General features: G+C 34.0%; 1 protein-coding gene across 9 annotated transcripts in view; it reads right to left on the bottom strand.

Annotated features, from left to right (window-relative positions):
* Positions 1–13,643, bottom strand: part of Mycbp2 (MYC binding protein 2) — a 225,101-nt gene that overhangs the window by 158,539 nt on the left and 52,919 nt on the right. For 8 of the 9 annotated variants that reach the window (XM_048341209.1, XM_048341210.1, XM_048341212.1 and 5 more), the window contains exons 15-18: positions 12,450–12,654; positions 9,446–9,591; positions 9,062–9,163; positions 1,499–1,606 (exon numbers count right to left, since the gene is read on the bottom strand). In XM_048341209.1, coding sequence (XP_048197166.1) covers positions 1,499–1,606; positions 9,062–9,163; positions 9,446–9,591; positions 12,450–12,654 — 561 coding nt within the window. The remainder of the gene's footprint in view (positions 1–1,498; positions 1,607–9,061; positions 9,164–9,445; positions 9,592–12,449; positions 12,655–13,643) is intronic. The other variant, XM_048341215.1, reaches the window with a different exon arrangement.

Raw genomic sequence — 13,643 nt, 5'->3', positions numbered from 1 at the left:
TTATTTTTTTATTATTTATTTGTGAGGTTTGAACTAAGAGCCTTGTGCTTGCTAGGCAGGCAATTTATCACACTGGTCAAACCCATAGTCTTAAAACTTTAGTTAAAAAAAAAAAAAAGAAAGCCATTGTCTTTGGACTGTGACCCTCCTACCTATGTACCTTGAGTAACTTAGTTTTAGGTTCAGATGAGGTCTCACTAACTTTTACCCAGGCTAGCCTTGAACTTAAGTCTTAATCTTGGCCTTCTAGGCAGCTGGGATTATAGGCATGGACCATGATGCCCAGCCTATATTACATTTAAAAACAGATGCAGAATGCATCTGAAGTTTTGAGTTTTGTCTAAGGACTTACCAGACTTACTAAAGGATTTTAAGTTTAGAGTATATGTTTTCCAGAAAAAAAATGAATGTTAATTTATCTATATAAATGTTTTTAAAACTTCTTATCCTATTTGTCAGGGTTTATCTTAGGAATTTGAGAAAATAGCATCTGTAAATTAGACTAGCCAATGAAAAGCCTCTGGTCTGCATAAAAGAACTCAAGTAATAAGATATATAAATTTAAAATGTTCTGCATTAAAGTCTTTCTTAATGTTGGCTGACTGTAATTGCAGTGTTTATTAACAAAAATTAGCATGCCTTAGAAATATTTTTAGTTAGCCAAAACTTGAAGATCTTAAAGAATAATGCAGAGTCACTGACCTATTGTGATCCTCTGCTAGGACTATCTTAGACATATACTAATTATTACCAATGAGGGAAAACATAGAGTCAGTGTTTCTTTGGATCTGGCTCTCTTTACTTAGTATGATTCTTTCCATGTCTTTTCATTTCCTTACAAATGGAACAATGTCATTCTTTCTGACAGAAGCACAGAATTCCCTGCGTATATATACTATATTTTCTCGATCCATTCATCTACTAAGGGGCATCTGGGTTGGTTTCATATTATAGCTATGGTAAATAATGCTGTAAAATAGATTCTTAGTTCTTCAAAAGATTTGGTTACGACTGACCAATTCTTAGAACTCATGTAGATCTGTCTAACTCACTTTTTTTTGTAGCTACCTGTATTTAACCTTATTAGAATGGTAGAAATATAAAATGGCAGTCTTATCAATGTATGTATTGCACTTTTGTTAATTCTAAAACAGAATAACATTGTTAAATGGGCCATAAAATACTATATTATACCCATGTAAGAATAGGTAGGTAACAAAAGATAGAAGGCAAGAATATGCTCCCACCTTGTCTTGTAAAATTTGAAAAGAAATGAAATATCCCCTTTGTTAAAGTTAATAAAAAGAAAGAAGGAAGGAGAAGCATAAGAGTCACAGATAAATTACCACTTTCAATCCTACTTTCTCCTCAGGCTATGTAATAATGACAGAAGCATAGCAGAAGAAATCAGGTTTGTGCATTTTCTCAGAGACAAACTTCAAATGATTGGAAGCAATTGGGAGAGCATCCCACCTTGTTGATAAGGAAGACCAAATACCTTTGTGCTTGTCCCGTTTATGCTTTAGCTGTGCTGGATGGGATCTGAGTCTGGCTAGAGCCTGCTCTCGATGGTTCATAAAAATAGGACCAGCAAATACAAGGGGGCCTGAGGAGAAACATTTTGTATGTGCATAGAAAAGCTCACAAAAGAAAAACACTATAATGAACAAAAATTAATTCCAACTAGATGCATGAAAATTAATTCTTAACTTTTTTGGACATATTTGTCTTCCAATTTCCCAGTTCCACCCCTAACCTCCCCCCCAATATCATCACCATTCCACACACAGGTAGTATCTTCAATAGAGTTGATAAAGTACACATCCAATTTTTATTCTTATAAAATTAAGTAACTACTAGTAGTATCAAGTGATAAGCACAAAATGTCATTAAAATAAAATTATCTTTAAATATTTTCAATATCATATTTAAAATTTAGTAAGTCATATATTCATTGGAAGCAAGTATCTTTTCTATAGATATACCAAAAACTCAACTAATTCTTAAATATTGACAAGATCTTCCAGATATTTCCAGGTCTACATCAATCTTAATATAAAACCAAGACAAAAATATTCCTGACTTTTCTACATACTGTGAAAGATTATATGAAAAACAGACAATAGAAACAACCAAAAAACTCCACGGATGAGGTGTTATACATAGGAGTTGCTGACTATATATGCAGAAGTAAGGATAACCTGAGCTTGATACTAATGGTAGGAGGAGCATCATCTCAAGTAGCACTTCAGGGACACTAATGGTCTCTCACTGAACTTTTCTTTCTAAAAATCCATTATGTACACATGTATATGAAACATTTCTCCACATCACACTCTTTATATCTTTATATCATATCTTTATATACCACTTTAAAAAAATCAGCAGCCCATTCACTTTGATGCATTTAAAATCATTTGTCCTCATTAATAATTAGCTTAAAAAGAAAAATAAATTTGAGCAAACATTGAGTTTTTCATTCTTTTCTTTTAGAACAAAACAATAATTTCCTTGAGTTTCAGAAACTTCAAAAATATCTTCAGCTAGGCACGGGTGGCTCATGCCTATAATCCTACTCAGGAGGCTGAGATCTGAGGTTCATGGTATAAAGCCAGCCAGGACAGGAAAGTTCATGAGACTCTTACCTCCCGACCACCAAAAAGCCAGAAGTGGAGCTATGGCTTAAGTGGTAGACTGCTGGTCTTGAGAGAAAAAAAAGAAAAAAGAAAAAAAAAAAAACTCAGGAAGATTGTACAGGCCCTGAGTTAAGCCCCAGGACCAACACTAAAACACAAATACAAATAAAAAAAAACAAATAAAAAACAAAACAAAAAACTTCTAAATTCCAAACAGTCTAAATTTGACAGTTATTAGTATTGAAAAAGGAATTATGAGGTATATAAAGAATACTTTTAATAAATTTGGTCTTAAAATGACTATGCTACGCTTCATTTTGATAAATCTGTCTAATGATGGAAAAAATTGAAAGCAATTTCCTATAACAGACAAAGAATAGGTTACAGTATCTGTCATTTAATATAAAAAGATAGGTAAAGGAAACATTTCAATTGTTTCTCAATATAGTAAAAAAATACAAGTAGCACCAATCCTATGTTATATCAAAATCAATGTATTTTATTAGTAACTATACATAAAAACATTTTAATTAAAATTCTGTAGTGTAATAAAGTGTTACTTCCCAGCAACAGAGCACTGATTTCTAAGATCACATCTAATAAGAAAGTTGATGCATTTTAAATATGATGTCTTATTTCCTTAACATGCAGTGTTTTTTAATACACTTACTAAAGCAGAAACTTTAAAATACTCTATAAAGTACTTTCCAACTACATAACAGTATTATAAAAATTAAATTTTATGGGCTGGGGATATAGCCTAGTGGCAAGAGTGCCTGCCTTGGATACACGAGGCCCTAGGTTCGATTCCCCAGCACCACATATACAGAAAACGGCCAGAAGCGGCGCTGTGGCTCAAGTGGCAGAGTGCTAGCCTTGAGCGGGAAGAAGCCAGGGACAGTGCTCAGGCCCTGAGTCCAAGGCCCAGGACTGGCCAAAAAAAAAAAAAAATTAAATTTTATTACACTTTCCTGATTTCTGGGTTAATTTCGGATATTTCTCCTCACAAAATATTATACATACCCAAAATACTAATGAACTTTTCACTAAATTCAATCTTTCTAGATCTCTTATTTATAATCTAGATGGCCCATGGACATATATGCCTAAAATTAACAAGCCAAATTTTAAAAATACTGTTATAGCCCATGGATTAAGGCAATGCGTTTGGGTTTGTCATTTTTTGTGGGTTTTTAGTTTGTTTGTTTGTTTGTTTGGCTAGTCCTGGGGCTTAAACTCTGGGCCTGGGCACTGTCCCTGAGCTTCTTTTGCTCAAGGCAAGTGCTCTACCACTTGAGCTACAGCACCACTTCCAGTTTTTTTTTTTTTAGTACTTTATTGAAGATAAAGAGTCTCCTGGAGTTTCCTGCCCAGGCTGGCTTCAAACATGATCCTCATATCTCAGCCTCCTGAGTGGCTAGGATTACAGGCATGAGCCACCTTCACCTGGCAAAACGATGTGTTTTATGAACATAGTTAAATCATTTATATATTCACCAAACTTATTTGTCAGTACAAAGTCTAAACTCAGGTCCTCATGCTCACTCAGCTTTCTTGCTCAAGGCTGATGCTCATCCATTTGAGTCATGTACCTCACTCAGCTTTTCTGCCTGGCTTGCTTTGAATCTTGATCACCCAGATCTCAGCTCTTTTGAGTATCTAGGATTTTAGGCATGAAACACCAGTGCCCAGCAATCAAATATTTTTAACTCTTTATGTAGTAGACACTAGATGTTATAGATATAATGATAGAGACACAAGATCTCAGCCTAGCAGGGCAAATAGCAATAAAAGCAAAGCACTGCAATATGCTTGGATAAAGGATGTCTATATCATGAAGGATAAAGTCCCCAAATCAAACTGGGTGAGAAAGATTTCAAAGAATGAAAAACTTTTAGCAAGAGAGAAAGAAAGAGAAGGAATTCCAGTTCAAAGAAAGCAGACTTACAAAAACATGAAAATGAAAAAATAATATTATACAGTTATTTCAAAAGACATTTAATAACCAAAATAAAGGAGGTATAGGATAGGAAACAAAAGTGCTGAGAATTTAGTTAGGGGAGGTACAAATCACAGTAACCTCGATGCACACTTGTAATCCTATCTATCAGGAGGAGTCTGGGAGAATTGTGATTTGAGGCCAGCTAGATGGTGTATTCCTCTCATTCCAGCTCTGAGGGCAGCTTAGGGTAGGATGATTGCATATTAGGCTGGCCCAGGTCAGAAATGCAAGGCCCAACATGAAAAAAGTAACTAAAAGCTGGAGGTGTTCGTGGCTCAAGTAGTAAAGAATCTGCCCGGTAAGCATAAGACCTTGACTTCAAACATCACCCCCTCCCCCCAAAACTCCACATATATACAACAAATTACTGCAACCTTTTAATATGCGCTGGAAAGAGCAGGTAAGCAAACACAAACTCTACTACAAAAAGTACACAGTCTAATTGGGAGAGGAAGGATTTACTCATAACTAAAGAAGAAACTACAGAGGCTTTGGCTGTATATCAGAAAAGAAGTAGCCTAAGCCAAGGAGATAGTAGTGAGATTCTGAAAAATAAATATATTTAAGAATTATTAGGGAATTAAGGAAGCTTGGATGAACACTTGTTTTTATTTATTGCAATAATAAATCTAAATAAAACAGGTATAAAATGACCAAATTTAGATGTTTAAAAGTGCCCACCATTTATGTATAGGCAATATAGTATGTGGAGCTATCACAGGCAGGTAAGAAAATGGAATTGATGGCAGTGTAAAATAAGCTATTGGTGATACCTTTTGAGACCTTAAAAATGACTAACTTTTGACCCAGTAACGACACCTCTATGTTAAAGAAAACTCTAAAATATCTTTAATATTTTAGCTATAACATGTTTTCTATTAATTATATCTTTGGCAGTGGGAGTTCAAGGGGGATATGATCTTCATTATAGCCCTGGCCAATCCATAATTCACTACATGGCCACAGCTGGCCTCAAGTTCACTATTCTCCTGCCTCAGCTTCCCAAGTACTAAGATTACAAGAGTGTACTACTTCATCCAAATAACTATACCTCATTATAGCAAAATAAAAACAAATATACTAGGAGAACAATGGAAAACCATAGTAGACATATTCAATGGAAGAATATTCAGTGGTTAAATTATGATTTATCACACATTTTTACATGAAAAACTCTTGTACTATTTAAATTAACAATAAGACAATCATTTTGAAAGAGCAAGAGCAAGAATAATATAAGTGATGGCAGAGAAAAACACAACTCATACATTAGTCTTATGGATATGAAAATTCCAAAGTTTAAAAAACAATGTCAAGGGCTGGGGATATAGCCTACTGGCAAGAGTGCCTGCCTCGGATACACGAGGCCCTAGGTTCGATTCCCCAGCACCACATATACAGAAAATGGCCAGAAGCAGCGCTGTGGCTCAAGTGGCAGAGTGCTAGCCTTGAGCGGGAAGAAGCCAGGGACAGTGCTCAGGCCCTGAGTCCAAGGCCCAGGACTGGCCAAAAAAAAAAAAAAAAAACAATGTCAAATATCTGTTAAAATTTAATAATCCCACTTTCTTTCTAGAACATTCTACTATACTGAGAAAAGGCCTACTATGCAAAGCCACAGTTTAATAATACCACCAAAAAACCTAAAAATAGCATGAATGCCCAACAACAAAACAATGGTTGCATAAACACTGATACAAAGTTACTTTACTACTGAGTAGAATATGGTAGATTCTATTTACTAACATACCTTATATTCATGTTATATGGTAAAATGAGAAAGATATTGCAAATAATATATGCAATACTATTTTTACAAACATGCACTTATTTTTCTATGTGCAGATATCCACATGATTTTTTTTTTTTTGCCAGTCCCAGGGCTTGAACTCAGAGCCTGAACACTGCCCCTGAAGCTCAAAGGCTAGCACTCTACTACTTGAGCCACAGCACCACTTCTGGCTTTTTCTGTGTACATGGTATTGAGGAATCCAAACCCAGGGCTTCATGCATGCAGGCAAGCACTCTACCACCAAGCCACACTCCCAGCCCCACATGATTTTTAATTCATTATTTATTTATTATCTTTAGTGATTATATCTTAATGAAGGAAAGTATGGACTATTAACCTAATTGGCACAATAAAGAGAATGAGAAAGCCAAATCAAAACTAGTAAAAAGGGGGTGGGGCATGGCTCAAGTAGCAGAATGCCCACCCAATAAATACAAGGCTCTGAGTTGATTCCCCAGTATCACTTAAAAGAAAATAAAAAACAGACATACTTACAAATCATATTTAAAATTATAAAATATTTTTCTAAAATAAGCAAGACACACAAGCACATGCCACTCTTCATGGTGCTGTGTTAACTGGTAAAATATACATGTGAGATCTCTGTCCTCCCTTTTTAGGATTCTGTGGTAACTGAGAGAAACTTACACAAGGAGGGTACAGCACGCATGTCAGTTGCATGAAAAGAACTGACATAACTGAGGTCCATAATGAAGATCCCAGCTCACAAAGAAAAGATATTTTTTACATACTGTGTTTTAGGAAACATTAAACAGGATAATGACATTTATATGTGATGATACATTTACATATAGGATGATATATAAAAAATATATAAATACATACATATGAAAAAATTCACTGAAACAACAAAAAGCAACAAATTTTGAGCACCAATAGTCTAAATGAAATGTAAAGTTCTATATATTCAAGGATGGAAAAAACTTAATTGTCACAAATAGTCACCAACTGCCTAGAACCAGGAGTATTTTATTAGTAAAAGAAATATACAATAATTTGGATTTGAAGGTACTGTGGATTTGATGGTACTGGGGTTTGAACTCAGAGCCTCATATTTTCTAAGCAAGCATTCCACCAGGGAGACATATTCCCAACCCTATAATCTCTTTAAATATTAAACTAGTAAAAGAGTTTTATAACATTTAAGTAGTTACATCCTATATCAATGTTTTTTGAAGTTAATGATAACACTTAAAATACATGTCAAAATAATATCTATATTTCCCCAAATTTTGAATTACTAGTGTATAATTAACCATTTACCTCCAGTAAAGCTGAAAAAGGGTTTTGTGTTTGTTTATTTTATTCTTTTTAAGAAAGGCAAAGGGTACCAAAATATATATAGCATCTAGCAAAATTCAGATGTCATCATAAGGATTGGCTATATATACTTGGTTTAAACCTAATAAATTGTTGGGTTTTATAGGTCAGTTCATATAACTCAACCTAAATTTTCCAAAGACTGAAAAAGCAGGTAGTAAAGAAATAACATAACCTTAAGAAAAAAAATGTTGTAAAGACATAAAACATACACTTTCCTCGATAATACATTTAATGTGCAGTTTCTCTATATACTTACATAACATAAATACTAACAGTAATTACATTAACTTCATTAAGATATTTTGAAGGCATGACTTTATGTGAGCAAAGCCAAACAATAGCAAGTATTCTTGATCAAACAACATTACTTATTAGATGTTACAACTTTTAAAATCTACATATTCCAGATATATGGTAAACAATTTAATTTAATAAAAATAGATTTACCAGTGTATTATATATTTTACTATCCATTTCCTTTTCACTAAAAATAACTACACAAAATGTATAATGATGGCTATATAGTAATAAACTTATGTATCAAGTATTATACTGCTTCTAACAAGTATTAAAATTCTGTATCAAGATTTTGCCTAACATGAACAAATTTACAGATCTCTGTGCCAATTTTATTCCTACAAAGAAAAATTTCTGTAACGCAACTACTGCTTTAGTAATCTCAATATCTATCTATTGAGTGTATATTGAAATGATTATATGTAGCCAGTTTAATAAATTTTCAGGCAAAAGTACTACCAAAAGAAATAGGGATATGATAACCAATAAATCTATCTTTCTGAATAAATTCATTAGAATCCCCAATTTACTCTCCTTTTTGTAAGCAGTAGCTTCATTTCCATAAAAGATAACAGTGCATAACAAGCATGCACTGGGCTGGAAGGAAGCATGGGGGTTATGCCCTAATGATAAGAGCCTGAGCAGTTAACAAAACAAAATGAAAAAAACTACATTAAGCTGAATTTCATTCCAAAGTGAAATAGCAGAGTCCATTGTCTAGGTGAAGGGCAAATTATAGAGTTCATAATTTTTTATAAAACTGCCATTGCTAAAAGACTTGGCAAAAAGCACCATTATTAACATGGGTTGGCAAATGCCATAAATATAGTGGTGATTTACATGTATGTTCTTAGTACAATTATAAATGTACCAAATATTCTCATACTATTTTCAGAAGTTACCAGAATGTTACCTAGTTTAACGATTCTTACCTAAACCAGCCTATTCTGTAGTTTTTACTGGTCTCTACTCTTTTTTCTAATTAAATCTTACCTCTTCCTTCTTCTAATCTGTGTCTTCTGATTACACGCTGTCGTTTTTCTTCTTGCCGTAACTGAAGGTGTTCTTCAATATTAACCCCAGGTACTGGGACAGCTACACAATCAACCAATAATAATAACAACAACATGTTCAGTATGTTGTACAACATAGCTTTAGCCATGTAACTATACATAATAGCTATAACTACACAAAAATCAAGAAAGTAAAAGCTGGCATAAACATTGTCTAAAATTATTCTTATTGCTTATTGCAAGAATTCTTAGATATCCCTTAACTAAGTAACAATACTACATATACTCATATGTACTTCACAGAAATTGTTTATACTACTCGAATTATCAAGATGAGGACAAGATAAAAACAAGATCAAATTACCTAAAAGAAGATCTAAAGGGATCATTTCTTTCACTGCATCAAGAATCCCTCTTTGTCTTGCCTCTTGACCATCCAACTCTCTTGCACAAGCCTTGCAACACCCACAAACAGCACAGCCAGATTCCCCAGAACCACAACCACAGATCCTGTTTCAAAAAAAAAAAAAGGCTTAACTGAAATTCTTCTAAGCTTTTCTTTAAAAAAAATCTTCTTTGCAACTTTTACATTTCCACAATTAACTTTAAGGAAAAGGATGAATAGATGAACAATTAAAAGCAAGAGTTATCAAATGTATTCTAATGGCCATAATGGGTGTCTCTATAGAAAATACAAATGGATTCTTTTATTATCAAAGCAATTACTAACAAAAATTATCTTTTACAAGCTTTTCCAGTTACTTGTGTAAGAAAATTTACAATGAATGACCAGCATGGGCTGGTAGCTAGCAAATGAGTAGCACTGTTATTTGCCAGACACAATAAGAAAGGTGTTAGTAGTCTTCAGATGAGCCAGCTTATCAGCTTTCTACAGTGTTTTCCCTCACCATTCTTGATAGGTCATCCCTTCTCATTCTTTTTGACTGTGTCCAATAACCTGTTCTTTTTCTTGTTTCTTGTCCTTTCCATATAAACTACAAACTATATGTCATATGTTTATCATAAAATGAACGCTGAAGGATCAGTGAAGGACTATCTTCTAAATTACATATTTTGTAGATATAGAAGCCATGGCTTCGATCTTAGCCACTCAGGTGGTTGAAATCTGAGGATTACAGTTCAAAGCCGGCCTGGGCAGGAAAGTCCTGAGACTCTTATCTCCAATTAATCACAGAAAAAGATAGAAGTGGCACTATGGATCAAATGGTAGAGTGGTAGCCTTAAGCAAAAGGAGCCCAGGGACAGCACCCAGACTCTGAGTTCAATCCCTAGGACTGGCAAAACAACAACAAAAAACCTTTCAACAGTTGTGCTCAGCCCATGGTTATCCAGTTTTGTAAAATACAAGAGAATTAACCATCCGGCAACTCCTAGCTTTGAAAGCAAGCATTACTGAAAATTTGGAGGATCACTTACTACACAGTTCAAAACTATGATACAATAATACTCTACTGAAATATCTGTGTACTCATTCCATTAGGTCAAAATTACCAAATACTAAAGTGAAACAAAGACGCTAAAAAGAATAACTGTTATCTATATGTTTTAGAAAACAAAAACAACAACAATGGTAACTAAAGTATGCTTCATTTCCTTTTCTTTGAGTTCATTTTGTTGAATAGTATTTTCTATGATCATCTATTAAGCCTTTGTCCACCACTCCTATGAAAGCCTCCTTTGGCCTCTGTATGTTAAAGATGAGCGTCCTAGATGATTTATCATATCTCAGTGTTATTTATCTATTTTCATCATTCAGTGTGTTTACCTGTAGATTTATAGGCACATTCTTGTTACCACAAATGAGGGTAACCATGCAGTCTATGTTTCTTTGGCTGTACGCATTACTCATTACTTGATTCATGGAATCTTTAACCCCTCTGTATATCAACTCTACAATAATATTTTTTTTAAAGAAAAGTAAACCACTGAACTCTTAAAAAAAAAAAAAAGACTGTGGTTCAAAGAAGATGCAGTCAAAAAGCACTAGCCTTATCTGAAAAATTAACTGGAGGACTAGTTCAAGTAGTAGAGGGCTTGCTAGCCAGCACAAAGCCCTGAATTCAATCTTGAGTACCGAAAAAAAAATCAATTTTGATTAGGACTGCCATCCTGAAGGGATATCTCATAAGTAAAGACTAAAGATTTCCACACCACTTGAGCTGAGGAGTTTGAGATCATCTTGCTCTACATAGGGAGACCATCATAAAACATCCAGCAAATGACAACTAATATTTCAAAGAAAAAGCCTATTATATATTATCTAACTATAGTATGCAAAGCATAAAACTCAAAATAAATTCACAGTAGAACCAAACCATATTTGGGAAAAGCACTTGACAAGAGTTAATAGAAACATGAGGGTAGCTATCCTTACTTTGGGCTTTTCTTCACAAAATTTCCTCAACTTCTTCCCCAAATCAACCAGTTATAATAAACTTAATCTTACAAAGGGAATACCATTCTATTAGCTATAAAAACTACATTCAAAATTACCCCAATATCTTTTTTTCTGAATAATTACTTATTTATTGTCAAAGTGATGTACAGAGACGTTAGAGTTTCATACGTAAGGCAGTGGGTACATTTCTTGTACAATTTGTTACCTCTTTCCTCATTTCCCCCCAACCCCTTCCTTTTTCCCTCTCCCTCCATGAGTTATTCAGTTGGTTTACACCAGATGGTTTTGTAAGTACTGCTTTTGGAGTCGTTTGTCTTTTTACCCTTTGACTCTCAATTTTGATATTTCCTTACCCCAATATCTTATGAGTAAATACAAATTTTATTCTACTAAACTCACATATTAACTTTAAATCAACAATGATACAGACCCCTGGAAAAAAAAAGGATGGTCTATTAGTAGAATACATAGAACAAGGATAATAAAACATAAAACAAGATGTGATAAAACTTTGTGAGAATATCTAAAATCTTTCAAATTATAATTGGCAAATTTAAGTAATTTACTACTCAAGTACTCTGTATGGCATTTGACAGTTTTATTGGAAAAGATTAGAGCTCAACAAAAACCAAGAGACTCAGATTTAAACACATCTAAATAAAGAATACAAATAAAGCTACAATGATACATGAGTTAAGTAATGGTTTAAAATGTATTAGATGGAAAAATGATACTGAATTAGAAATTAGCCTAATAGAAAACAAAAAATTATAATTCTGGAGTATATCTCAGTGGTACAGCATGCATGAACATGAAGTCTAGAGTTTGATTTCAATGTGGCAATCTAAAGTAATAACATAATAACAGTTATGACAAATTATAAGTGAAGACACAGTAAAACAACTGGAATAAATGGTGCACATTTTCTTCAGTATCAATCCTTGCTTACCCTCCAGGGACTCTGTCTGGACGTCCACTGCTGACACAACTGGCTCCATAACCCGTGCAATCCCCACATACAGTGCACACCATGCACTGCTCCAGCTTCCACTTATGCATGCCTGGAGGGCACATCATGGATTTCTCATCTTTTTCATCTATTTCTTCTTCCAAATCTTCATCCATTGCTGTTGCCATATTTTCAACTCCAAATCCTAATTGACAAATCAATATAAAAAAACTTGATGTATTCTCATGCTTGAAAGTCAGTAATATTTCCCAATTTTAAAAATTTATAACCCATTGCTAATTCAAATAACTATGCCAAGAAAGTTAAAATATAACAAAACAAGCTATAATTTCATGAATACATGCACTCCCAATTTCCTTTCTGCAAAAGCAGGGAGGCTGTTCTCAAACACATCCCTCCCTCACTGTCAGTCATTCTTCTCAATCTTTCCTGAGCCCAGCCCTCTTTTCTATCCTCACTACCAATAGTTTCATTCAATAAACCAAAGAAATCTTCTCAACCATGCTTTAAACAAAGGTCCCTCCAATCTACTACATCTTCCAACTGTTCCAAATCATCTTTTAAAAGCACATACTTTGTTGTGTATATTGTCACAATTTACAAACAGCCAAAAAAAATAAAAATTAAAAAGTTCCTGAGCAAGAGACCAACAGTCCCAATATGCCTACTATGGCTCTCTACTTTCTCAAATATCATTTCTTCCATGCAAACAGTATTCCACAAAGCCTGAATTCCTTCTGCTTTTGAAGATCCTGTGTCCTTTCACATGCTCAGGGACTTCATTCTTATTCCCTCTGCCTTACCCTTCCTTGTTCACAATATGCTTCTCCCTACCTTATCTATAAAACAAGTAAACAAACTCCTTTTCAGCCTTCAAAACTTCAGCTCAGAAGTCATTTCCTAAGAAAGGACTTAGTACCCTTTCCAGGGAATTAGTCACCAACTCCTTACAGCCTGTTTCAAAGCTCACTTGCAACTTGTACTTGGCTGTAAAAGCATTACTCATTTCATCAGCAGCATTTTAACCAGTATCCTCAAATTAAATGCAGATTTAATTCAATATCAAGTTTTTAAAAATGACTTATAAAGATAGAAAGCAAAGCCCAATGCAACCTGATGATATAAAGCAGAATTTCTTAAAGGAAGACTGAAAACGCTGACCCTAAAAATTTA

This window comes from Perognathus longimembris, chromosome 3 (assembly GCF_023159225.1).
Source record: "Perognathus longimembris pacificus isolate PPM17 chromosome 3, ASM2315922v1, whole genome shotgun sequence".
Taxonomy (NCBI): Eukaryota; Metazoa; Chordata; class Mammalia; order Rodentia; family Heteromyidae; genus Perognathus; species Perognathus longimembris.
This window is presented reverse-complemented; position numbering and strand designations above follow the sequence as displayed.